This window comes from Acinonyx jubatus, chromosome C1 (assembly GCF_027475565.1).
Source record: "Acinonyx jubatus isolate Ajub_Pintada_27869175 chromosome C1, VMU_Ajub_asm_v1.0, whole genome shotgun sequence".
Lineage (NCBI taxonomy): Eukaryota > Metazoa > Chordata > Mammalia > Carnivora > Felidae > Acinonyx > Acinonyx jubatus.
Window position 1 is genome coordinate 111,840,019 of NC_069381.1, and position 27,997 is coordinate 111,868,015.

General features: G+C 40.4%; 1 protein-coding gene across 3 annotated transcripts in view; it reads right to left on the reverse strand.

Annotated features, from left to right (window-relative positions):
• Nucleotides 1-20,085: 20,085 nt before the first annotated feature.
• CNTNAP5 (contactin associated protein family member 5) overlaps nt 20,086-27,997 on the reverse strand; it is an 801,874-nt gene continuing 793,962 nt past the window's right edge. For 2 of the 3 annotated variants that reach the window (XM_027056013.2, XM_053214870.1), the window contains one exon: nt 20,086-27,422. In XM_027056013.2, coding sequence (XP_026911814.1) covers nt 27,226-27,422 — 197 coding nt within the window. In that variant the 3' untranslated portion in view covers nt 20,086-27,225. The remainder of the gene's footprint in view (nt 27,423-27,997) is intronic. The other variant, XM_027056014.2, reaches the window with a different exon arrangement.

Consider the following 27,997-nt stretch of genomic DNA (forward strand, 5'->3'; position numbering starts at 1 on the left):
GCAAGAGAAGGAGCCTCCAAGATGGCTCCAGCCTCAGCCACCATGTGGCTGCAATGGAATGGGGAAACCTCGTCAGAGTTGCTTAGCTGAGTCCAGTCAGCTCCCAAATTAGTGAGCCAAAGAGATTGCTGCTAATGTTTAAGCTACTCTTTTGGAGTGGTTTGATACGTAGCAATAGGTAGCTGGAACAATTGTGCATCCACAAATAAAAACAATATTCTTCACAGGTAACCTAAGACTAGAATCCCAAAGTATCAAGACCAACTGAAGTCATGAGACAATATTTTTCACATCTAAGTAGGTGGTTTCACGTGGTGTGGAAGCAATTGACTAGGCAGAGAAACCTCTCTCAATCATTCCAGGTGGATGATAACAAGTGGTGTATCTGATTAAGTCTTTCTTTCCCTAAGTTTTGATTAGTATATTTCACATTTTGTGACTGTAAAAGTGGCACAATGTACTTCTGAGGTCTTGTGTGCTTACTAATTTACTTATGTATTGTTGATATTGCTTATCTTTTGTCTCCCCTTCCCCCACCAGGTATCAGCTTCACCGGGCAAGATCCTTCTTTAATTTGTTCACTGAGGCATCCCAGGAGGTAAGAACAGTGATAGACACATAGCAGATGTTCAATGCAATAAATTAACTTTACCAAAAATTAGAGAGTCAAATCAAATCAAGATACCAAGATTTCATTTCACACTCATCAAGTCACAGGTGTTTACAAAAACACAGTTTCTTAAAGTTGGCACGAATGTAGAGAAGCAGGCACTCTCATGCTTTGAAGATGTGAGAAGAGATTGGTTTTAGAGATTTTCATCACTACACAAATAGGTAAGTTGTGGCATATATAACAATATTTTACACAACAGCTTTCAGTAATAAATCTGATCCAAATGGATAAAGCTTAAAGGCTTAATGGTGAGTGGAAATAAAGAAGTAGTAGAAAGATATCAGCACTATGATACCATTTATTTTAATTAAAAAATTCAAAATAAAAATAAATTACCAATATAAATAATGTATGTTATGGTCACACACATGTATAGCAAGTGTATAGAAGATCATCCAGAAAAGTATACATCAACTTTAGAATATTATTTACCTTAATTAATGAATGGATGGAAATGGGCATTAGAAGAAAAATGTCCTTCAATGATTTATATGTTATGTATTTAATAATATTATTATTATTAAATGATACTAACTAAAAGATCTAACCCAAATGACAAAGTGTTACCATTTATTAAATCTGGTTGGTTGGCACTTAAGAATTTGATACTTTTCTGTACTTTTATCTATATTGAAATATTTCACAAAAAGAATGTCATGAATGTGATCTCAGGATATATTTGAAGTATTTCACCAAAAAATGTGCAAATTATATAGGAGTCAGTAGAGAATTATTTGTTATGCAGTGGGGCTCAGGTAAGGGACTGAATAGTACTCTTAGAGTAATAACAAAAAATGATTTCATGAAGAAGATAGAACTACCTCTAATCTTTAATGCCTTGTAAGGATTCATGAGGGATGCACATTGGGAACAGAAACTATAGTTAGAAGAAATTGCATGAGCAATGGTATGTCTGTGTAGATTCGCTGCTGTGGAAATGTCATGGCTAGAGGAGGGCAAGGCTGGTGCTTGAAGCAGACAGAGGACAGAATGCCTTCATGAGCTCCTCTGGCGTAGACATCTCTGGGTCCCCTGCTAGGTCAGGGACAATTCTATATTTACCCCCAGTGGCATAACCAGCTTAGTTTATAACCATGACAAGTCCTTTTTTTTTTTTTTTAATTAATCCCGTCCTTTATTAGGCACAATTATTTTCAGTATTAATATTTCACTAAAGTTAATAATATCAAGACAAAATGGAAATATGGACAACAAAAATGTCTTTTCAATAAACTTTGTGTAATCATATCAATAAAAACCAAAAAAAAAAAGATAAAATAAAGTGAATATTGCAGTACCAAAAAAAAAAAAAAAGGCAGATCAATTACAGGGATGAATTTCTATTTTAAAGCTAATGTTTGTATAGGTATAACATTCCATGGATGAATTAAATTGTATTCTTAGGAAACACAGTTCCCACTTTTTGATGGATATGTTAATTAGTTTGATTGTGGTAATCATTTCATAATTTATGTATATTAAATTATCATGCTGTGCACCTTAAATATGTATACAAGCTTTATTTGTCGATTTTATCTCAATAAAGTTGAAGAAAAGTTTAATCCAAAAAGATTCCAGTTGGTCACATTGAAATAGCTGAAGTTCTATGTCTTCATGTTTTTATCACTATGTGATCATTGTTTATTTTCTATAGGAATCTGTGTGGTACCTCAAGCATTGGAGACACAACACCAGGAGGAAGCATGAACAATTCCAACCCATTCCAAACTTATTCTGTTCAAGTGAATGTGTGTAGTGAGTCCATTTAGGATTCATTTTGGCTGCTTACCTCTTCTGTCTTCCCCTAGTGGAGTGGGAAACTCCAGCTTGTGGATCTTTAAATGCTTGGATATTTAGAAACAAACAAACAACAACAACAACAAAAAATCACCATCATCCCCTCAAATTAAGCAGCTTGTAAAGGAGAGGAATTTTAAGGTAAATTTAGTAAAGTTTTGATTAATAACGGATTCTGAACATTTTAAATTACTGAAATGAGATGATTTGGGATCTAAAGTAACTCTAGAATTTCAGTTAAGACCATGAGAAAGTCAGAGAGACAAGTTTTTGCACCAGGAATAGAGAATGGGTGTTCTCACTTTCGTTCCAAGCTGATAATTCCTAGAAATTAGTGGTTGGATTCACCCCCATTCCACAGACCCAGTATAGAACAGTCATAAAGTAGTTTGTGAAAGTTTGATTTGATTATCAAATGACTTTGTTAGTGTGTTAGGGTTGCCGAAAAAATACCACGGACTGGGTAGCTTAAATGACAGACATTTATTTTCTTATTGTTCTAGAGCCTAGAAATCCAAGATGGAGGTGAAGTCAGGGCTGGTGTCTGGTGAGTGCTCTCTTCCTGGTTTGCAGATGGCAGGGGCAAATCACCTCTCCTGAGTGCTCACAGGAAGAGTGAGAGAGCTCTCTGGTGTCTCTTCGTTTTCTAATAAGGACCACAGTCCTATTGGATTAGGGACCTACCCTTATGACCTCATTTAAACCTTAATTATCTCTTTGAAGGTCCTAACTCCAGAAACAGTCACACTGAAGGACAGTGCTTTAACATATGAATTTGTGGAAGCGGTGACAAAATTCAGTCCAGAAAATAATTCTGGTAAAGACAACTGGTAAGTACTCTTGAGAACTGCATTTATTTCAAGAGTATGTGACAGCAACGTGTCAGCTAATGAGATCGGGTGAATTGTGGTTGGTTAACAGCTCTCGGGGAGGATAGGGCAGTGAGACAGGCCCAGGGACAGCAGGGTCTGGTTAGCCCACTCTCCCCACGGCCCTACCATTTTCTCACTAATACCTTTGGAGAAGAACATTTCCTCACACATATATGTTTCAGCAAATCTAGTGTAAACGGAGCAGTCTATCTGAAAGCAAGTTCCGCTCATGAGTCTTTCTCAAAATGACATTACAACATCAAACTGAACAAAACTGTTGCATTCATTCAAACTTTCAATGTAGACTTACTCAAACTCATATTTGTAATGTAGTTGTTTTGATGAATGGAGATAGAAAATGAAGAAAAAGGAACAGGATGCTATAATATTAGGAAACATTAAGATAATATAAGAGGACTCTTGGAAAGCAAAGTTATGATGGTAGAAATTCGAAGCTCAAAAAACAGGGCTGATAACTGAGGAAAATAACTCAGAAAGAAGAGTGAGATGATGGAAAAATTGAGAATCAGACCCAGATGCCCCAAATCATTTTGTTTCACAAAGACAGAGAAGTCAGAAAGGAGGAATTTATCAAAGAATACTTGAGCTTTTCAAGCTTCAGCCTAGAGGGACTTGCTGTGGGCAAAGCACAATGAATGGAAAAGCACTCACACCCAGAAATATCATGGATGGATTTCAGAACAGCAACAAAGGGAAAATCTTGAAAGGTTTTAGAAAGTGTAAATAAGCAGTCATCCTATAATGAATGAGGAATTTATATGGTATAAGACTTGAGTCCCTACATCAAAGCTAAAATTGCCTTGGAGTAACGTCTTCAAGTTTTTCAGGGAAAATATTCTCAAGCTAAAAAACCTGTCTCTCACCTAGCTAGTTATCAAGCATGAAGTTAAGACTTTATATATAAGCAAGGAGTAATTTGTTTTCATCTTTGTCACATTTTTTTTTCTCAGTATCCACTTTCCCCAATTGAGAGAGAGAACCAAAAAAGCAGGGAGGTCATGGTATTCAGGCAAAGGGAATATAATGCAAAATAAAGTGCAGTACATTGTATTTCCTGCATGAGGGTGAAGGGAAACCCCAGGAGAATAGCTCAGCAACAGGCCTGAGAGCAAAAGTCTTGACTAGAGCAGGCAGATCAAAGGCTTCGGAAGGGAAGGATGAAATGAAACTGCATACCTGATGGGCTTTAGCATATTGAAAGGAAATTCACTCTCCAGGCAGTTGAATGATAAACTTTTGATAGGCATATAGCCAATCGAGCAAGTGAAAACATGAGGAAATAAAGATTTATAAGAGAATAAATGCAATTATTACACAGTAATTGCCTTAGGCTGGCTAATATTTATGTAGTCACAACTATACGAACACTGAATATTGATGTAACCAACAATTGTGCATTAATTTTTCTGGGTGGATGGTAGAGAGTGTATGAAGAAGAGCTAAATCCTTCTTTTCTGTAGCAGGGAAAGCACAGCGATATCTTAACTAAAGAGTCAAAATTAGCAGCATAAGCATGTGGTTTAGAAAAATGGGGTGTGGTACCAGAAGAAAGAACTGAAATAGATTCAAGTCTTCTCTTTGAGGGTATTAAAATCAGGTAAGGAGGTGGGTAGAGCAGAGAATGATTATTTTAATTATAAGACTTATCAAACAACTTCTAAAAATAGCTGTGGCTTTTAAGTTGATTAGTTGATTTTAAAAGTTAATTATTCAGTTAAGAGTTAGCTGTGGGTATTTACTAGGACCTAAACATTGAAGTTGGCCCTGTGGGGACATGGGGGTTACTAGAGGCATTTCAGTACACATTCTTCAATGACTCGGGAATTAAGAGCCGAAGGCCCATATATAAATACACTAGTTACTAACTTATAATTAAGTGGTAAGTTTTCTGGAGTGATATGTAGCTAGAGAAGGCAATCCCATATGGACTTTAGTCATGGGTGCTTCACAAAGAGATGTCAACTTCAACAGACTTTGGAAGGAGATATTTGATGTGAACTGAAATTTACCAGCATTTACTGACCTCTGTCCCAAGTACTATCCTTGATGATATCTATTCGTTCATTCATTTTGTATTATTTTTTTTAACGTTTATTTATTATTGAGAGACAAAGAGACACAGACCGTGAGCAGGGAAAGGGTAGAGAAGGGGGGAGACACAAAATAGGCTCCAGGCTCTGAGCTGTCAGCACAGAGCCCGATGAAGGGCTCGAACTGACGGACCACGAGATCATGACATGAGCTGAAGTTGGACGCTCAACCGACTGAGCCACCCAGATGCCCCTCGTTCATTTAATTCTTGACTCAACCCCATGCTGTAGGCTTGATTATTATTATCCCTCTGTTATAGATGAAATGCCTGAGGATCTAGACGAATTGAGTAGTCTTCCTCAAACCCACAAAATTGTAAATAACAATTTTGGGGTGAATGAGCAAGTCGCATGAGAGTTCTGTTTTTTCCTTTGAAAATACATCTATTAGGTTATATGAACCCCAAGATTATTTGATCCTATGATACCTGAATTGTGACTTTATTTGGAGCTTGACTGGGGATGGGGTAGGCAGAGCAGCAAGCACCCAGCATAGTTATGTCTCATTTTTACAACTTGGGTAATAGTAACCATTTTGCTCCATGTTTAAAAGAGGGGGTGGGCACCTGGGTGGCTCAGTCGGTTGAGTGCCCGACTTTGGCTCGGGTCACAATCTCACAGTTCTTGGGTTCAAGTCCTGCATCAGGCTCTCTGCTGTCAGCACTGGAGCCCACTTTGGATCCTCTGCCTGTCCCCCCCCCCCACTTTCCCACTTGCATTCTCTCTCTCAAAAATGAATAAATATTTTTAAAAAAGGAAGGAAGAAAAAGAAAAGTGGGTGGTGGTTTAGCCCCCAATGTTCAAAAATTCAATAATGCACCAGCTAGTTTGCTTTTGTAACTACAGGTCTTCTCCATCACTGTTGGAAGGTGGCTATTGCCTGGCTTCTAGGTCAGTGACTTCTGCATTTGGAAAACAGCCCAGTTTACAGGTCCAAGTGTTTTTAACCTGGATTCTGAGATGGGCATATTGTCTGGATGCTTGACCCAGAGCAAAGCGTTTACTCTCTTTATGAATTACCAGTCTCACATCTCATACACTGAGGGTATTTGAGTCTGCGTGTGCTTACTCAGTATTAAGAGCTAAACCTGATATTACCAGGCTCAGCCCAGGCTTTCTCCTTGCATATATTTTCATCCTGATTGTTGAATGGAATAAAATGCAGTGGTTGAAATCATGGGATTTGGATTCAAGACCTGTCCTGGTGTCCTTGCTCTAAGACCTCGGTTCTTAAATTCTTTAAGACTCTCTTCCTTATCTACAAAATAGGAAAGGAAAAAATAATGCCTATTCTACAGAGCTGATGATCAAAGGAACAATAAACATAAAGGTTTTAGCACAATATTTGACATTTTAAGCCTTCAACAAATATCAAATATTGTTTTTGATTTAGTTTGATTTGAATTTGTTTTAAACTTTGTTTCCATTCAAACCCCAGTTAACTCACTGGTTATGTTGGGATCACTCCTGAGTGTACTAACTTCAGAACTAACCATCAAGTTCATGTTAACCAGTCACTTTGTCCCATCTCTGGATTTTGTCTTTTTCTACTAATGGGACTCTCCTTTTAAGATGGGACCAAGAGGTGAATATAGTGGTGTTGATGACTCTGAAGAACATTTGGAATCAAATCACCTCATACTGGATTTATTCCTCTTCTGACAATGGCTAGAAGAGCAGAAATTGGAGCAGTTATGTAATCTTTTTGAAGACTCGCTGTTCTCATCAGCAAACTGGGAATGGCAGGCCTTACCTTGCAGGGATGTCAAGTAATGTCAAGTAATCCCTGAGGATTAGTGATAATGCGTGACATTCCTCACTTAGAACCTTACGCTCCATAGACGTTGTCACTGTTATGGCTGCTAGCTAGAAGAAAATATTAACTGATCATTATTTTCACTTCAGAATTTGCTCACGAGAGGCACGAAATTTTATTTTAATGTGTTTGGGTTTTTTTTTTATTTTTTATTTTTCATGGGAGCTGATTCTATTTGCATCATGTGATTCTTCCCCAGCTCTTCTGAAAATATTTCTCAACTCTCAATGGAGTTCTGAGGACAGACTCATAAATTGGGGGGAGAGAACCCCAGAACACATCCTGTCTATTCCCTTCATTTCAAGGGGGAAGAAACTGAAGCCCAGAGTGGTACAAGCCTGGCCGGGACCTGCACAGCTCCTGAGGAGAATTCTGCCCAGTCAGAGGGCTTCTTGCCTCAGGAGCAGTGTTCATTGTCTATTTTTTGTTTGTTTGTTTTGTTTTGTTGTTTTTTAATGCCTTTTTTTTTTTTTTTTAGAGAGAGAGAGAGCCAAGTGCGAGTGGTGGGGAGGGGCAAAGGGAGAGAGGGAGAGAATTCCAAGCAGGTGCCATGTTTAGCACAGAGCCTAAAACAGGGCTCAATCCCACAACCCTGGGATCATGACCTGAGACGAAATCAAGAGTCAGAGGCTCAACTGACTGAGCCAACCAGGCGCTCCCATTATCTGTTCTTTGATGAGGTTTAATACTATCTTCTGCTTCCTGACATCTCTTTAGCATTTGTGATTACTGAAATCTGTGAAGTAAACTCTAACAATTACGTCACAGCCCTGTCATCACTCCAGCCTCAAGAAAGCATCTTCTCTGTGAAGAAACGCACCTTCATCTTCCCAGTTAATGTCTCTGATCTGTTTCAAACCAAGTTACAGAGACAGTGATCTTATCCAACAGCTCATTCCGGCTTTCACAGAGCTACTCATTCAGAAGAGTGTCCCTTAAAATGAAGTCTCATCAAGTTGACAAATTTCCGAGTATTCAGATTTTTGAAACTGGAAAACAGCACCACATTGACTAAGCCTTTCTCTATTTTCATCTGAATGCTGCTACCTCTCTTAATTCCTTCTTTTGGGTCCATTTCCCTGGTCCATTATCTCCTCAGTGTCCTGTCTTTTCCCCTGCCAGAGGGAGGTTCCCAGGGTGGAAGGGCATGTTATTCACTTGAATGGGCTCAGTGGGGAAGTTCTCTAGGACAAAAGGATGTGAAGATGGGCTGCAACATTTAAGACAATTACGTGTCTTGCATAATTAGATGTCTTGTGCTTACATTTGTGAGGAATGAAAGAGACAAAGGAGTCATTCTGTGGTTCATACAGGCATTTTGTAACTAAGATCATTCCCTGCCTGGAGGTGTAACAAACAAGGAAGGCAGAGCTTGGGAAGGCTTGGTGATGCCAAGCCTCAACTTCTCCACACATTACCCTCTCTCAGATTTCTGTGCTCACCCCTGCAAGCTTGATAAAATTTTGGCGTGATGGTGGGGTTCGTGGGGTGCGAAGCCAACGACCAAGAAAGAATTCTCGAAGACACCTTTGGTGCAAAAAGGTGATTTTATTAAAGCACGGGGACAGGGCCACAGGGGACAGGGCCGGACAGGGCCCATCTTGCTGTGCCTACAGGGTCTTTGGCCTGAATTCAGAGTTAACCTGGAAAGAAGAACTTAATCTATTAGAAAGTTTGAGGTCACAATGGAGGTGGTTGAAGTCCTCTTTCAGATGTAATTGAAGAAGGGTTAACTAATCCACAGATAATAGATGGCGATTAGGAGATTACCAATAGTGGTACTGGTAGACTAGGACTGGAGGAGGTTATTTCGCCTTGTGGAGGACATCTTGTCTTGCACAAAGCATTTCTTGGTGTCTTCTGCCAAAACGTTACAATCCTGAGCCTTGCATTCTTACCTTATGCCTTTCTTGAGTTTCCCTGGTCATCCCTTCAGACTGAGCTGGGTTCAAATTCTTTATCACATTCAGGACACGAGTTTAAAACGCTTCAGATTTTTCATCTACGCTATTTTTTTATATTTATTTTAAATAACTTTTTTAACATTTATTTGTTTTTGAGAGCCAGAGAGAGACATGAGCGGGGGAGATGCATAGAGAGGGAGACACAGAAACTGAAGCAGGCTTCAGGCTCTGAGAGACTTGAACTCACAGACCATAAGATCATGACCTGAGCCGAAGTCTGACACTTAACCAACTGAGCCACGCAGGTGCCCCCATGCTATTTTTTTTAAGGTAACTAATTTTGTCAGTCCTCACTCTCATTTTCCATTAATATTATCCCTCTGTGTTCTTAGGGTTGACTTAGACTAATGGTGAGAAATCAATATGGAGGAAACAGTGTCCTCTATGTCAAGACCTTTGTTAGTATCATCAGGCTTGAGAGCTGCAAAGGCTCTGAGGTACATGTGGACCAGCTCTCTTACTTTACGTTGGACTGTGTTGCTGAGACTAGAAGTGTCGTGTTCAAGGCCAAATAATATGTCAGGAATAGATTTGACTGTAGGATCCAGCCGAGATTTTGGCTCCTGGGCCAGTGTACTGTCCACTTTCATAAATAAGAACTACTGAGGGAGTTTGAGAATAAAATATTCCATGCCCCAAAACATTGGTGTATACGGGATAAACAAAGTTCATCATATTTCTTCTCAGCAAAGATTCTACAGTCTGTGCGTATGCACTGAAGTACCAGATTTGGAGAATATACTTTTCCCCTCAACTATTATTTACTCAAGTAATTCTTTCAATTGTTTTTATAGTATTTTAATCATCTATAGAATATAATGTGCACAGCTATTGGAAGTCTTTTGAAAACCACAGTTCAGATGGTGTTGCGTTAACTACCCATAACCATAAATCAACCTCATTTTAATGCCCTCAGACCCAGGACCACCCTCAGTCATCCTGTATCCTCAAAACTATTGAAGACCTGGCAGGCATGGTTATTATGTGAGTTTTTAATATTAGTGCTTATTTTTACCATCAGCAAAAAAAAAAAAATTACCAATGAGCAGTTAGCCCAATAACTAATGTTTCTGTGACAGCCTGCCATATTACTATTAGAGTGTATTTAAAAAATTGGATGCAAGTCTTGTCTCTTCATCAATTATTAATAATCAACTGAAACTTTTTTAAATGCTTTCCTTACCATGAAGTTACATTTTTTTTAACGTTTATTTATTTACTTTGAGAGAGAGAGAACGTGTGAGAAGGAGCGACAGAGAGAGAGGGAGAGAGATACTCCCAAGCAGCCTCTTCACTGTCAGTGCAGAGCCCAATGCGGGGCTCGATGTCACAAATTGTGAGATCATGACCTAAACTGAAATCAATAGCTGGACATCTGACTGAGCCACCCAGGTGCCCCTACCATGAGGTTACATTTAAAGTACATTTATGAAATTTAATGTAAGTGCTGGAAGCCACGCTATCCAGCCAGCTTGACGGCAGGGCCCTGGCGGTGGACGGATCGGGACTGCAGGGTGGCTCACCGACAGTGAAGCTCCTTGTACTCCCACTTTTATGTAATTTGGCCTTAATAAAAGTACCTGGGGAATTGTCTGTTGGGGAATTGCCCTCGACAGTCCCCCTGGGAAAAGAACCATTGGGGAAAGAAAATAAAGTTCTGCAAAGAAATTGTGTGGCCCTACATTTAGCCCTTGCCACCCCCTATAAAGACTCCTCTACCAAAAGGAAGGATAGCCTCATATATTTCCCAGCCAAGGAGGGACAAATGGATTTGAAAGCCCCACTCCGGCAACAAAAGAGTGTATCTATGGGCACACTTTACTCCAACCCCTAGGCGCACTTGGCTCCCAGGAAGCATTCCAGATGATGATTGAACCTAGTCGGTTAAAGTACAGAATGGTTCATTAGTTCCTAGGTGCCTTGTTTCTCTGAGAATGCATAAGGCATGGGTTCCTAAGGCCCTCTTGGCCCCTTCCTGGCACCTCGGACCGAGGCGAATACTTTTGTATTGAACCATGAATGGTTCAGGGAAACAACTAACAGGTCATGTCCCTGTAACTGTTCCACTTGAGATGGTGAGAAATAGATGACCTTTCATGAAAGCAACAAAGCAAATGTTCTATAGATTATAGATAAACATAGAAACATAATGAAAATAATGTAAGAAATTAATCAACAAGCAAAGGGCAGGAGGGAACGTTATGAAAAAATAACCATGTTATTCCTTAAAGGGTGATTACACATAAGAACATTTTTAGAATTAGGTAATGCCAGAAAACATAGATGACGTGCGCTATAAAGAAATTGCTAACTAATATATAAAGCCACGTTTGCCACAATAAAGCGGCCAGTTCCAACACACTGCTGTTGTCTGTGTCCATTTTATTTTTGTTTTATTTTATTTCCACTTTTTCACTGACACCGTTCATCCTTTAGGAACCTCTGGACCTGCTGGAGCTGGACTCCGGCACATAAGGAAACTCAATACATGTTTGATAACAAGAAAGTAGAGATGATAGCTAAGTTTTCTAGGATAAATTACTCTCTTTTCTTCAAGGTTTTTGGAGATTTATGCTCTACTGTATTTTTGTTTTCTTCAAGCCCCAAATATTTTGTGGGATACATTTTTAAATACCTTCTATTATTTTCTGAGTACTCATCATAAACTTCTCTGTCCGACATTTCTCCATAAAGTTGTCATGGTATTTTAGTCTGACATTTAACCATCGATCCATTCAATAATATGAGTGGAGTGGCTCAAAACCTTTTGTGCTTTCTACACTTTCCCTCGTGTGTGTAGGGGAGGGTAGTGGGGGTTGGTCACTGCCTTCAAAAGCCTCAGAAACTGACAGGTAAGGATGGAAACAGATCATCGGTAGGCAAAATCCTAATCAGAGAGGCATACCTATGTTACAATAGGAGAAGAGCTGAGGGACCAACACTTATGTCATACATGCATAATACACAATGGAGAAAGAGTCCTTCATTTTGACTTTTATTTACATTAAAAGTATGGTCTTCTTTGACCTCAGGTTATTTTCCCCCATACAAATCCTTCCCCTTTCTGGATATAAGTGTGTTGGCTATATTCCCTCAGGTTCGTCAAATTGTGTCACCTTTTGTTTTTTTCAGCAGTAGACTTTGGCTAGTGTGTAATATCATCTTGAAATATATTTATTTGTTTTTTATTAATAATTCTGCTTAGAGAGATTTATCTATATATTTGGGAAGCTTCCTCTCAATTCTTGAAAGGAGTTATCTCAAGTTGTAAAATGTAACATATTCTAGGACTAATTATTGTGAAATAATATTTATGGCCCTGGTTGAAATTGAGTTATAAATAATTACTCTTAAAGTCAGTTATTTTTGTACCAAAATATTATAATCAGGTCTGCACTGTCATCACTTATTGGAAGAATGTCTTTTGAGATAGAATTGATCAGAGCCTTCTTGAAAAGAAGATAGTTGTATGTTATTGTTTCCATCTTATTCCCACATTCTTGTAACTTTTTTGCTGAAATAAATTAAATTCATCTAAAAAGATTTGGTTTTTTTCCAGACTCTTGTTTTCTAATACCATAATATCTCAGATGGGTTATTTGATGGTTCGCTAGGATCTTCCTTTCTTCTCTTTCTTTCTTTCTTTCTTTCTTTTCTGAATGTTTCCTTCTTTAGAACAGGTAGTTAGGGTCAATGCCAGGGACCATGGCCAAGCCCATTGAAAGCCTGAAGGGCATGGCATTCAATTCTTCTGATTTAAATATGACAGTGTTCCTGGTTCTTCTTTATCTTTCAACACTTCGATTTCACCTTGCAACAGAACTGACAGTTATTCAACTCAAAAATTCATGTCCAGTTTTGCTAAAAGTGAGAAGTGAAAAAGTCATAGAAACCCTCAGGATTTTTATGGCTTTCTGTTAAGAGCTCTTCTTTTCTAGAAGAACACAAAACTTTCTGAACAATTATGTAAATGTTCATCTTTTTTTTCCCCCTTCCATTCCCTTTGCTTGGTATTGTCTTGCTAGCTATAGCCTTCCTAAATTTAATCTTTAAATAGCTTTTCTTTATGCTTTCCACTTAGCTATTTAGTCTGTATTGTCTATCCCAACACAAAAATGGAGATATGGGATTATAGAATTTGATCCACCATCTGTACAACGCCATCCTAAACAGGCCATCATTTTAGGAGTTTTGCATAAGGTCACCAGCTGGAGTGTCCAGCCACCCAAAGCCCTGCCATTCCTCACCAAGGGAGGCAGGAATTACCCACAAACAATACATAGGTTTGGAAGCTTAACATTGTCCTATTGATCTTATTATACATTAACATCATCCATGCTGAGAAAACAAGACTCCCTTTCTCCACAATAATGTTTATTTCTCTTTAAAGTGGCTCGGCCTATTCAACTTGATCACAAGTAAGATGTGTAATTTGGTCATATCCCGTGACTTCTGCGAAAGTTGCTAACTTCCTTTGGGTCTCTCAAACTGAACAAACAAGATGACAACAAAGGAAAGACTTCATCGTTATCATAACTGACATTTTTATATGTTTTATGGATAATAGGTGTTTTCTTATTCATAGCTTCTTCTATTTCTTGTTTCTATGTCAACTGGTAAGCAGGAAACTGAGGTCATCCAGTCCATTCCTGTCCAAGCTGTGGCCCAAGGAACCTCTGTTTTACAACCCTTTCCCATTCAACCAACTCAAGAGCAGTATTGATCCCTTAAATCCCACACCTGGAGTTGAATCTCTTGAATCTCTCTAAGCTCTCCACATCCTCAGCCTTATTTTCTAAAATGTGTGTACAATTTCATGATACTGGTCTCCAAAAGAAAATAAGCATATATTTTATATCTCCATTTTCCACACTAAGAGAGGAGAGACTTCAAATGCAGTGAATGTTTGTCTAATTAAGGGGTTTACAGGGTATGACCTCTGGGTCAAATCTGGCCAACTGCCTGTTAAGCATGATTTCTTGTATTTATAAATGGTTGAGTACAATAAAAAGAGGAATAACATTTCATGTTATGTGAAAGTTACATGAAACTTAAATTTAAACTAAAGTTATGAAGTTGCAGTTTCCATATATAAAGTCCTATGGAAACCCAGACATACTTACTCATTTACACAGTGTCCATGGCTGTTTTAGTACCAAACAGCCGAGCTGAGTGTTGACGGCAGACACTGGCCCTTAAAGCCTAAAATATTTCCTCCCTGGCCCTGCTGTAATTGATGGATATTTTCTCCCACTCTGGGTTTGGAGGTGCAATAGTAATAACTAATATTTGTATTGTTTTGTAGTTTTAAAAGATACTTTCATAGTTCTTTTGTTAATTACTCATAACAACTCAAATGATAAATTAGATGCCCAAGGCTCAAAATAGTGGTGTCCACAGTCAGAAAAGAGAGGGTTGGGACCCAATGGAAATCTTCTGGCATCAAATCCCATCTAATGCTTGCTTCAAACATGAAGTCACCAAAATATAATTCTATTTTACTTCTGCACATCCCCTATGTTTCATTTTTGCTTTGCTCATCCCAATGAGGAGACTTTGATCTAAAAGGCCATTCCAGGGGCGCCCGGGTGGCTCAGTCGGTTAAGCGGCGGACTTCGGCTCGGGTCATGATCTCGCAGTCCGTGAGTTCGAGCCCCGCATCGGGCTCTGTGCTGACAGCTCAGAGCCTGGAGCCTGTTTCAGATTCTGTGTCTCCCTCTCTCTGACCCTCCCCTGTTCATGCTCTGTCTCTCCCTGTCTCAAAAATAAATAAAAAACGTTAAAAAAATTTAAAAAAATTAAAAAAAAATAAAAGGCCATTCCACATATTTACTGAGTTGCCTGTCATTTTTGAATAAGAACTTTCTAGCCTTTGTTCTAAGTCATATTTAGCTATGTATGGTTTCCTGAATTGGCACACACACTCTTGCCTCGGTGCCTGTTTCCTTTCTCTTACTTGCCATTTTCAACTTAACTTGTGATCATCCTCTAAACCTTTGAGACACAACTGAAACAACACCTTCTTTAGTCAAATGCCTGCTCCCTGTTCATGTGTGTTAATTGGGGCCTGGGCCCTTCTCTATGGCACCTGTTGTACAGGATTGTCATTTATATACTAGCCTCCCTAAGTAAACCCTGTACAGCCCTTTGTGAGCAGTTGCTGTATCTTATTATGTGATTATTCCCAACATCTCAAAATCCACATCAAAATTGCTGATCAATATTTGTTGAATGAATGAATTAGGAAATTAATGGTTAGTCTCAGAATATACAACAGCTGATATTACACACTATAATATTAATACTATAAAGTTATCTTACAAAATGTAAAGGGTGATAAATTAAGATGTCTTTTTGTATAAGATAAAATGCTAAAGAACCTATATACACGTCACATGACATTGATCCCCTTTTATTTGATTTCTGGCCGCTTGATATTGATGTTTTTTTCTGGCAGTTTGATTTTTAACTTTGCGTTTCCTTATAATTTTAATAACTACAGGCAAAAACAGGAAGGTCAGCATCTAGCACACTGCAGGCTCTCAATTAATGTCACATCATCAGGTTTCCTTAAGACGCTCACCAGCTCCCTCAGAGACACCCAAAGGGAAGAGCCACAGGAATCGGAATATTTTACAACATGAATGTCCCACCAAAATTCCAAAGTGGTGTCATGGATGGCGGAAGATCTCTGCCTGTTTATTGGAAAGGGGCACTTGATTTTACTTGGTTGCAAGTTTATGTGCTGAAAAATGTTTTCTGTGGGCTCAGCTTTAAGTGAGCATTTGAATAATGCTATTCTCTTCTAGAAGAGGCCCTGCCTCGGGGCACCTGGGTGGCTCAGTCGGTTAAGCGGCCAACTTCGGCTCAGGTCGTGATCTCGCGGTCTGTGAGTTCGAGCCCCGCGTCGGGCTCTGTGCTGACAGCTCAGAGACTGGAGCCTGTTTCAGATTCTGTGTCTCCCTCTCTCTGACCCTCCCCCGTTCATGCTCTGTCTCTCTCTGTCTCAAAAATAAATAAACGTTAAAAAAATAATAATAAAAAACAAAAAGAAGAGGCTCTGCCTCTTTAGACCTCTGGAGAGTAAAGATCAGCTACACTCCCTATGCACAGGGGATTGGCCCTGAGACAGGTACATCACAGAGGTTTTCCTGCAGACACAAAATGATTCCTACATATTCTTCTGGTAGCGCAGTTTTGGTGTTTTGAAGCGTAACCATGTATAGCCAGAGAACCCTTTGATTTTCTCTTTATGGCCTTTTGGTTTATCTTGTTTAGTTGGAAATTTTCCTCTAGTTTCATTGAGCCATAGAGGCCAGGGACAGAGCAGCTGTACAATGGCAAAATTAACATTATTTGAATTTGTTCTAGCTGTAGCTCGGTACAGCTAGATGTGGTTTGAGGCTGATATTGGTTAAATCTTCACTCTTCCACTAACTAGCTATATTAATCTGGGAAACAGGTGTTACCATTCCTATTTTCCAGATGAGAAGCTGAGTCACAGGTAGGGTAAGACCATTGCCTGAAGCGACACAGATAACAGAGTGGGAACTGACTCCAAGCATCTGTGACCTCAAACACTGTGCAGTTCTTTCAGCAAATTAATTTACTCATGCTAGGTATAGTTTTCTGCAAAATGGGAAAGTCCTCTTCTGATGGTTTCATTGGGACAAAAAGGGGTAGCACGTATAAGTACTTGATATACACCAGGTGTGCAACAATTGTTAATTATTTTATTATTACATTTCTATTTAGGAGAATATTTGACTCATGCCATTTCTCTTCATAAAGCCAGTATTTTTTAAATGAGAGCTGTGCACACAACAAAGGGCCCTGTGAGACGCGGACAAGTTGTCACACTCTCCAAACCACAGAGTGGGGCGGGGGGGTGGGTCGTGAGGACGACCACCTGCCCTTTCCAGGGAGCACCCTCCTGCGCTCTCCCTTGCTGGCATTTCTCCTCCGTTCAGTGAAAGTTATGCTGTAAGACAGCCTTTAATTCTCTAAGGCCTATTTGAACAGTTGGAGTGCCTCAGAGGGCACGGCTAAAGTGGATTTGCTTTTCTTCCGCTGCTCAACACTGTCATCGGCTGGCGCTGGTGTCTCCTCCCCAAGGATGGATCCCACATTCCAGACGGGGCTTTCAGCAGCCGGCTCGCTGGTGTCAGATCCTGTTGGCCGGTCTCAGATGTGCAGACGCTGAGAGCTCATCGACCCCATCAAATGTAGGCCCACGGAAATTTGTTCATTTTGAACCGTCATGAACAATGAAATCAATTCACATACAGTTTAAAAATTGTATTAGGAAAAAATACCATGAGGTTAGTCCTCCCCACAACACAGTATATGTCTGTTTGAACTCAAAGTCATTTGTTTTCTCTTTTCTTCCTTTCTTTCAATTTTATTTGCTTATTGTGAGAGAGAGGGAGAACATACGAATAGGGAAGGGGCAGAGAGGGAGAGAATCCCAAGCAGCCTCCTCACTGTCAATGCAGAGTGTGATATGGGGCTCGAACCCATGAACTGTGAGATCATGAACCAAAATCCAGAGTCTGACAACCGACTGAACCACCTAGGTGCCCCTTCTCTTTTATTTTATAGGCTTAAACCAATACAAATATGGCAAAGTGGATAAGATTAACATAGTCCTTCATTAACTCTGAATGGTACTCTCTGATTATATTATGTGACTAGAAAGCAGCTCAGGAAAAAGACGTAGGGAAATGAACATATTTTTAGTACATGAATATTGTTTTAAAATCCATTGAATAATGAGGCATTGAACCTCAGAGATGAGAAAGGATTTATGTATTTACTGTCCCTCAGCTACTAATTAGAAGAGTTGGGATTTGAAGTCATGAGTGTCTGGCCAAAAGCCCATAGGTCAATTTCTCTGCTATCCAGAATTATTGTAACGTTTAAGATAATGGATTTGTTTCATTATTTAGTATCAGTCCCCACTTTTGCAGGGACAGGGCATTTCAAAATCTCATTTATGGCAGAGCCACAGCTAGAACTCAAGACTTCTTCGTAGTCCAATCTGCTTACAAGCCATTACTGAGCCTCCTTGCAGAGCAAAGCATGACTAACTTTTCTATGGCTAGCTTTAGTAAATTCTGTGTGATATGTGTCATTTGTTTTCAATATATTTGGAAAGGATAAAGAGATAAATAATGGCAGGAAGCATTTACGAAGGGCCCCACTGCTCATGTACTTGGCTAAGTGGTTTGCATGTGTTATTTCATTTGATACTCAGGGTCTCCAAAGGTCTTTGTGTTTAATTTTCCAATTTACATCTTCAAAACCCAAGTATTATGGTGGTTAATCTATTTCAAGTCACAAAAGTAGGGAATGGGATTTTGTGGGATTTGAGCCCCAGTGGCTTGCCCGGCTCCAATGTCCATGTTTGTACCATAAAATTATTGCTCTGAGTCTTATCCCATGCTTCCCCCTAGCTTCTCCATCCCTTCAGCTGACTCGAAATCACATGGACTTGCCACTTCTTCATTAAGTGGTTCTAAGGGTCGTCAGGGCTTTGATCTTGCTAGAGCCCATGGTCATTATCTATTCTCATCTGACTTGGTTTCTCAGTAGCATTTAAGAGCTGTTCACTTCCTCTTCATTACACACTTTGTTTTCTGGGCTCCAACTTACTCACCCCATCTTCCTCCTTCCTCGATGTCTGCTTCCTTCTACTCTAACAGACCATCGTTCCAGGCTCTATTCCCTAGTTGCATTCATTGTCTGGATGATTTCAATCAGACGCTCACACACACATACACACAGATGTGTAGATCTGTAAATGCATATACAGATTCAAATATCTCCCAAGTATCTCTCTAGAGCAGACCACACTCCTGAACTGCAGACATATACACAGATACCTGCTTGACACCTACACTTATTGCCCAGTGGGAATCCTAAACTTAACAAAATCCCAAATTGAGCTCAGGATCCACTCTTCCTACTTCTCAGCCACCGTTCTCCAAGACAAAGCTATTTATTTTCTCCTGTCCATTCAATGGCCTAAGCCCCAAGTTCTAATCTTTCTTGGTTCTTTGTTCTGCTCATAATCTCCTTCAAGTCCATAAGCAAACCCTTTTGGTTCTCTCTGGACCCAGCTCTACTATTATATTCTCTTCTACAACAGCTCTAGTCCAAACAACCTCCCTCAGGGCAATGGGTCCTAACTGTTCTCTCCCCCTCCCGTCTTGTTTCTCCATGGCCAATTCTTCATTGAGAAGTTAGATGAGATTTTCTAAAAGGTAAATCTGATAGTGTCACTCTCCTGTTTAAAACCTTTGCCAGTTTTTTGACTGTTTGTTGACTGACTACCCCATACATAGAAGTCTTAATCAGCATATGAAGTGAGTTCTAATCATCACTATGGATTGTTTAATATCCTAAACACATAAAAGTCCAGTTGGGGTTGGGGTTTTCTCTGGGAAGAAGGGGAAGGCAAGATAAGCAACGTGGCTGCTGTTAAGCTGGCAGGGATGAAGGTTTAGGAGAGGCTAGGGTTTCATACAGGTGGATGAAACCAGGATGGTTCCAGAGCCCTGAATGTGCCTTTTGACCAAGTCACTGAGCTTGCTGTCATAGGCATTTGAGCCAGGAAAGCAGGCGAGTATAATTCAGCCTAGTGACGAGACAGCCCATGACAGCACTTTCAGGCCCGCTGAAATCAATAAACCCAGGGAGTGGGAGTTTCATGTTTCTCCAGCAACACCACAGGTCATGTTGTCTTGGAGTTAATGGTCTAAGGGATGAGAATGAGAGCTAAGGGATTAATTGTTAGACTCTTCATTAACCCAAGAAAACACAGCAAGACACATTTGGCTTCCACACAAAATCATACAAAATTCTCTCTTTATTAAATATACATTATTTACAGTTTAAGTCTTTCTTCTGTACAACAGTAACCATAGAAAACAAAGAAATCTAAGGCTAACGTTTTATTTTTCCCCATACAGTGTATTATTAAGACATGTTACGTGGTCTACAAAACTGACTTGGAACGAGGCAACATCACTTGAGATTCTGTTTTGGGAACAAAAATGAGAAGATCCAAAGGAAAAAGCAAGACTCTGGCAGATCTACAAAGAGAGGTGACCTGTTTTGTGCTTTTGCCATAATAGAAAGTCTACATATAGTTTTGGAGGGGGGGGGAGAAGTTATTTTGCATTTTATTATTTACTTGTTAAAAATAATCCCCCCACTCTTTCTCATTCCTCAAAAAGGAGGACCACGGCGTGCCAGAGATTTCCCCTCTGAAATGGACATGGCAATGGGCTATCATAGAGATCAGCAAGCTGCAGTCCATGGGCCAAATCTGACATGTGGCCTGTTCTGTGAATAAAGTTTTATTGGAACACAGCCATGCCTCTTTGTCCGTGTATGGCCCACTTCCTGCCACAGCAGAAGAAGGGAGTATTTGCAACTTTCAGACTGTCTGGCTTGCAAAGCCTAAATTAAACCATCCAGCCCTTTACAGAAAAAGTTTGCTGACTCTTTCCCTATTAAATCCTGGAGGCAGACTCCTGGTTCCCCCTCAGCCTGCCCTTCTATTCCCAGTGACAACCCTGCACCCCTTTTGCCTCTTCCAGTTGACTGAAGGAAGGGACAGCTTAAGACGACAGCACATGATATCAGGAGGCCTGTTAACTACCAGCTTCAGAAGGAGAAAAGTCTTCGTGTTGGACCTCACTAAATAAGACCCTCTCACACTATAACTATGCTGCTTTAAAGCAAGGTTTGGTATTTTTTGCACGAGTATTTAAGGCAGAGCAAGGTTACACAGGTTGACACTGCCATTCGGATAGAAGAGACTATGTTAATATTTCATGTAAAGCCTTGGGGATGGGGTTGACTATAATGGAAAAGTATGACTAGGCAGAAGCCTGTTAAGTATTATCCCTTAGAGTTTCACTGAAAGTTTCTACTTATGGGCCTTCCAAAGAATCTACAGGGTAATACAATGTTCCTCTTGAATGCCCAGCACCTTTTTCATGTCCTCTGAGGCTACCGCTGGCATCTGAGGCATGGAAGAACATGATGTGAATGAAAATAAGACCAACATTTAATTATTAAAACAATTAGATTAACCTTTGGTCATGGCTTAGGACTGCTCTCCTAATTTTGTTCTGGTATTCTGTGTCAGTGGTCAGGATTGAGAAAACCAGTGTTCCTAAATAGTGTTAGATGGTGGGTCCCTGGCAGTATCTGTTGTTGGGGATGGACAGTATCACATCGTCTTATAATGTGGCATGCCACATGGATGGCAGGACCAATGAAGGGGAAAGAAGGACCACTAGACTGATTTCAGGACCTCAAGTATCCCACCCTTGGGGCTTTTGATTTGGGATAGTGGATTCGAAGAGTTGTTCTGACACCTTCTTGTCCTTAAAATTGTATCTGGGTGTTCAACCTTGGCAGGTTGGGTCACTGTGGCGATAGCACACAATGAAAATCTTGTTGAAATAAAAATATTGGGGGCAGGAGGGAGACGTGGTTGGAGTAGGGCTGAGAAGGGTAAAAAAAATGTCATGCCAAGGTTGGTAATGGATTCATCATGTGAAGCCCATGATATTGCCTCTTTCCCTAATGTGTAAGACAGTGATCCAAATGCACTAAAGGGACTCCTGATTTAGGAGCCAAGAAAGAGGGAAGAGTTGTTGCCCCTGCTCCATGGTGGGAGCAATGACCCTCCACACCTGAGATGGCCACCGACTGTTGCCACAGATCCCCCCTTCCTCCTCAACGTGTTCACAGCAGGTGTGGTCGAAACACTCACACCAAGCTTTGCCTTCATCCTTGCTCACGTCTACTCAGCCACTTTGTAGTCTATAAACATTACAAAAGACAGACAACTAGCTGACAAAGTACAATATTTCACTAAAAAAAACTAAAATGTGCTTTTCTGTTCTTTCTCAGAGCTCCATAGTGCAAAATAAGAGAAAAATCACTCAAAAATAGCAAGAGTTCAGTATCAAAACCTTATAGGAAGGTTTCAAACAACCGCCAACTCAAGAGGAGATGTGTCTATCCCTACTGAAGAGCCATGTATGTAGGATGTCCTGGAGAAAGCCTGACTAACAGCCCTATTTACAAAATCTTTGTGTATGTGTCTGCTTACGCTGCTTTTTCCCCCTTTAAGAGGTTTAACTGTTTGGGATTTGTGGAAGCAGCGATGCACACCAGGGACCCAAATCTGCAAACTGGATGGGCTCAACAACAGTGGGGGTGGGAGTGTGGGAGGAAGGGCGGAGAAAAGAACCAAGAACAGTGTGTGGAAATAATTCAATTACGCTGCGTGTCTTTTAAAGAAAACATTTTCCAACTGCATGACAGACATGAAGTAGCACTCAGTCAGCCTCCATGTTTTCTGAAAGTTTGGGGTTTGCTTTCGCCTTTTCCCATGAACCATTTTCGCATCTGCGGGAACAAGGAAACCTCTTTATTCCTTTGGTCCGCTTGTGACCCGTAGGACAATGGGAGCCTAAGTATGTCAAAGCCTTTAGGCTAAGGAAAAATGAGGAGGAGAGCTACACACTGTCTCAAATTCCTCTTGGCAGGCCGGGGTTGCAATGTGGACTTGATGGATTGCAGCTGTGGGGGAATTCAAAGGAAGCCAGGGCAAGTTGGTGGACAAATTGTCAAGGCTTTTTGTAAGAAAGATTTCAACAGCCTGATTCCTATTTCCCTGAATATCTTGGAGGAGACACTCTGTTCGTAGCCTCCCGGTGCGGCTCCTCTAAGTGAATGAGCTTCCTGCAGAGAAGAGACAGGTGTGACTTTCAGGATTGGAAAAAAACTCACCCGGGGCACAGAGGTGAGACCTCACTTAGATGGACAACAATTTTTAGTCAGTTATTTACTCGAAGCTACTTCATCTCGTTCTCAGAGACCTTTCTAAGTAGAGTCAAATGGTTCGTGGGGACAAAGAAGGGTTTTAGGAGGGGCAAGAGGACAGCAGACACGTTAAGGGGCATTTGGAAGAGCAAATGGTTACAACAACATGGCCTTGAAGGAATTGATATGAGAGGAGGAGGGGAGCGGAAGTGGAGGTTGTTGTCCCTCCCCCACAGAGGGCCCCCAAGCCATCGCTTAGGTCTGACTGATGAGAAGGGGCTTCAGAATCCCTCAACCAGAAAAGAAGCAAGAATGGAAAGAATCAGGCCTTCCCCAAAGTACTTTAGAGACAAGGACCATCTTTTCTTGCTGTTCCTAAAGAGTTAATCCATTTCCCTCTACAGAAATATATCTGCATAGACAGATATTTGGTTCGAGGAAGAGAAACACGGTGGCATATTGAAAGTGGAATATACAAGAAAAATTATGAACATTTTCCAGAAAATTGTCTGCTTCAGTCCCTAGCCAAGACTTTGCAAAAATAATCATGCAGGACCTCTGCTCTATATTCCATAACACTCTCTGCCTAGCCCTTTTACAACAATTATACCTTGTTCTTGCCCCAATAGACTTGGAGCTCCTCTAAGGGCAAGAACAAGGTATAATTTATATTTGTGCAGCCAATGTCTAGTTCAACCCTTGGGGTACTGGGCATTCAGTATGCACTTCATGATGAATAAGGAAAGGGAACAATCTATTTCTTTTGTTCTGATCCTGCTCCTGTTACCCTGCTAACAGGTCATGGAACTAACAAAAGGTAGAAGTCAGGTTTAGTGCCATGTCTGTGATTACAAGAGGGAACAGAAACTGTTTGAAAAAATCAGTCCTGGGATCCTTAAAATAAATCTCCCATATGCAGCTGAGACTGAACAGAAGAGGCTAAGTTATCCATAAACCCTTATCCAGAGAAGCGACAAATGTCTAATTCTCTAGGTGAATTCTCATAGAGACCACGGCAGTCTAACCTATACACCCAGTGAATGTTGCAGTGGGTGTGAAGTATTTTTTAGGGTAAGCATATGTACTGTTGCTTATGTAAATAGGTTTGCTTGGTAGAAATTATATTAATAAAGTATCCCCCTTAGAATGTGAAATTGCACAGGTGCTTTCTGTTTTGCTGTAAAGCGACCACATTCCATAAAATATTTTTGTAATCCACAGCTATCAAGGACCGAGGGTTACAGTGGGGGATTATGGTGGTCCAGCTCTCAGAGCATGCAGTTAGCAAACCTGATTACCGAAGCAGAAAACAGGGGTTAAGGAGGGGGCAGAGTGCTTTCAATGACGATTTGTTTTAGATTATAATCGCTCAAAGGTCAGAACACTCACGCGATTCAACAGTTGCACAAAACTACCTGGGTTTGGTACCACTGAGGAAAGACAGGCAGAGTTAGCACTTATTTCTAAGTGAAAATTGTGTTTTGCTTTGGAGGGAGCTGCTTACTTGTTTCCATATACATCTAGTGAAAGTCAGTGTTCTCTGGGGTTACGAAACAATCCAACCCTGTACAAATAATTCTGGTTTAGCCCTGAGACTTTACTTACAAGAGTGATGTGCTGATTGCACGGTCTTGGCATTGGTTTCTCGGCCTGTGATACGGAGCGCGTGCGTATAGACAGTCTACATGCGTGGGGAGGCATGCTGGTGGATTCTGCAGTGTGGGAGGGGCAAGAAGAGAGCTTCACGGAATCTTCACCCTATAGAACTACTTACAAGCATTTATAAGTGGATGAGGAAAGCAAATACTCGGAGTTGGCCTTTGCTAGTTCTCCGTTTCTTCTGTCAGCGCTATGCCAGCAAAATATAGTCCTCGCTTCTCAGAGACTTGAATAATGAGGGGTTCCAGTTTTATTCCTCACACCTTCCTTTGCCTTTCCATTTCATTATTGGAGACGCTTCAGGCTAAACCTACTGTGCTTCGTGGTGACTTTTATTTCAGGGAGAAAGGACTATGTCCCCGTAGTCCAAATCAGCAAGAGGCTGATTTATATACAGCCTTTTTTATGGAAATCAACAATTCAAAAGTGAACATTGGAAACAGGGGTGGAAGGGGCAGGAGAAAATAATATTTAAAGATCTTTCCTCTCATTGATGAATCATTCATCTTATTAAAAATGCTAGAAGAAAAAAAACAACAACAAAAAACAAAAAAAAAAAAACAAGAAAAAAAAAGATGCCAGTGTTGGAATCCTTTAAATACATTTACTAGCAAAATGATATCATTATGATGTGATCAAGAATCTGCAGAAAGTTTTAAGAAGAGAATGTATATTTAGAACAACATCTTCAAGTTGATAAATATGATTACAAGCTGATCCTTGCCCACGTGCTCAGACCCTGAAAGGAAAGCCTGAAACGGATTTGAGATGAGACGGAGCTAATGAGTTCTTCATCGTGAGCCTGGCCACGCCAGGGGAGATAGACACACTAAGAAGCAAATGGAATGTCTGCTCACTGTCGAGGCTGGCAAACTGAAATGTGGTAATTGTTTCCCAAACTGAATCTGTCTCGTAAAGAGAATCGGCAAGGACTTTCCACATTTGTGGATCATTATATTGGCATTTTCAGCATACCGGAGACTTTATATTGTTTTCCCCTTCTCTTTTTCTCCAAGATGGCCCAGAGGCAGAGTGAGACCCATCGCCATAGTAAAATCGTTAGGATTCTTACCACCACCTCGTGGATGAGCTAGGGATGCCTTCTTGAAGGAATAACTATGTTTCTTCGATGCTTTGTTTTCGGGAGGGACAGATACCCTGAAACTTCACATCACCTCATGTGAGAGTCTATGTCTGCAAAAAGATGTGTGTGGGGGCCTTTATATACATGGAATATAGATGACTTTAAAATGTGATTCACTGTAGAACCTAAGGGGGCCTCTCAAACTAAGCAGTGAGGGTTCACCAGGGAAACCATAATGCCCCAGTCAGTACGCCCTGAACCTCCCAGAGAATGTCTCTATGGACAGAGGTGGGTCATCGTGTCTGCTAGAAAACATGACACCTGCATTCATTCACTTTAGTCACTAGATCGTTGGCGAGTAGATAGAAGGGAAGAATCCTCCTTGATATTTCTCTTCTTTCGTGCAGTTTTGTTTTTTTTTTAATTTTTTGTTTTCATTTTTGTTTTTAAAGCTCTTCATGGAACCAGGTACTATTTTAGACCTTTATTTGAATTTCTTTATGTTGCAGCAACTTATATATATATTTATATATATATATATACCTTAGTATAATAATCCCAGGAATAACCTAGCTAACATTTCCTACAAAATTGGAAGAGGCATTTTTGAAGTTATAGAACATCTACTTCCTAGCAGCTTTCCTTTTTACCTCCTAGTTTCAAGATACTATTTTCCATGCTTCCCCTAGGTTTATGCTATTGTGTGCTGTTCTAAAGTGTCGGCCCCAGGAGAGAGTGGCATGAAAGGAGCAAAGGAATGGCTCACTACTATAAGGAATTTTATATTTGAAATACTCAGGGGAGAAGAGTCAAAGTGAAAAAGGGTGATGGGTTAGGGCAATGGGAGTCCTGTGGTAAGGAAAAGCAACACAAAACAAACCTCTCTTAATCCTTTGAAAGTGCCACTGAAGCAAACCAGGTTTTTAGCGTCTTCTTTCTCTACCCTGAGTTCCTTGGTAGGAATGAACTTGAGATGGGGGGGGTATGTCAAGGGTGACTGTCATATGCCTAAGTCACAGAGCTCAGGTTCAACATAAGCCTGAGGTTTAATGCAAGACTGGACGGCTGTGAAATTAAAGAGTGCATCTTACTTAGAAACTGGAAATATAGAACTAAATATGCACATGTACACCATGTGTCTCTTCTTTGTCTAGAGTAAAGTCAGTCTGTTGAGTGGTCACTATCACCACCATAACTTTGTCGGAAAGGAAGGCAGTGGCCATAGCTGCCTGGTCTTCTGGGCTGGGTCAAGAGGATAGATGCTGTGGTTGATACAGGGGTGTGCCAAACATAATTGGCAAACAAATGAGAAAAGGAGGATGACCAAAATGAAAAGATAGGAGAAAGGAGAAAAAATTTAACAACAACCCAAAGAATATTAGGTGACCCTGCAGTTTCTCAGATGAAATATTCCCGCTTACACTCGCTCACTGTGTTTTGCAAGTCAATGTCATTTCTAAAGGAGCTGTCCAAATTTTCTGGGTATTCCTTCTCCTTCATCTGGTTAGTGCGGTGTGACTGCTTATGCTGGTAAAGGAAGCGGGTCATGATGCCGATGATAGAGAAGATGATGAATATCACCACTGCTATCACTCCTGTTGAGAAAGAGGAAAGAAAGAGAGAAGGAAATCATCATGGATCATCTACTCGGAAGAGATGATTCGGTCGAGGCAGGCAAGGCACTCAGTAGAACGAAACAAAACTAACCCAACAAGGAACAACAGATTCTTGCCCAGAAATGAAGACCAGCTGAAATGCCTTCAGTCTTCAGTTTCTAAGAAGCCAGAAAGAAAGCCGTTCTAAATCAGAGAATGCCATCATATAAATATGGACTCATCCTGGCCAAGGATTTCTTAGTTATTTCTTCAAGACCTGATTTAGGCCTAAAGATGCAACAGAATCTTTTAATTAGCACCTGTGCCATTTGTAATCGCTTGTAATTTCTTTGTCCCCTTGCAACTAAATATTTTAGAACTACTTCAGCACCCTAGAGAACCATCCCGAAGCATCACACACCTCAATACACCCTCTCCTGATGTAAATTCCTTTAGGGTGTATGTTTGCTTTGCTAAAAATGATTTGCTATGTAATGGGACGCTTCCCAAACATACAGGGCACTCCTCCACTGCTCCGTGCTCTGCTAGGCATGGGCCGGTGCAGAGATGGTATG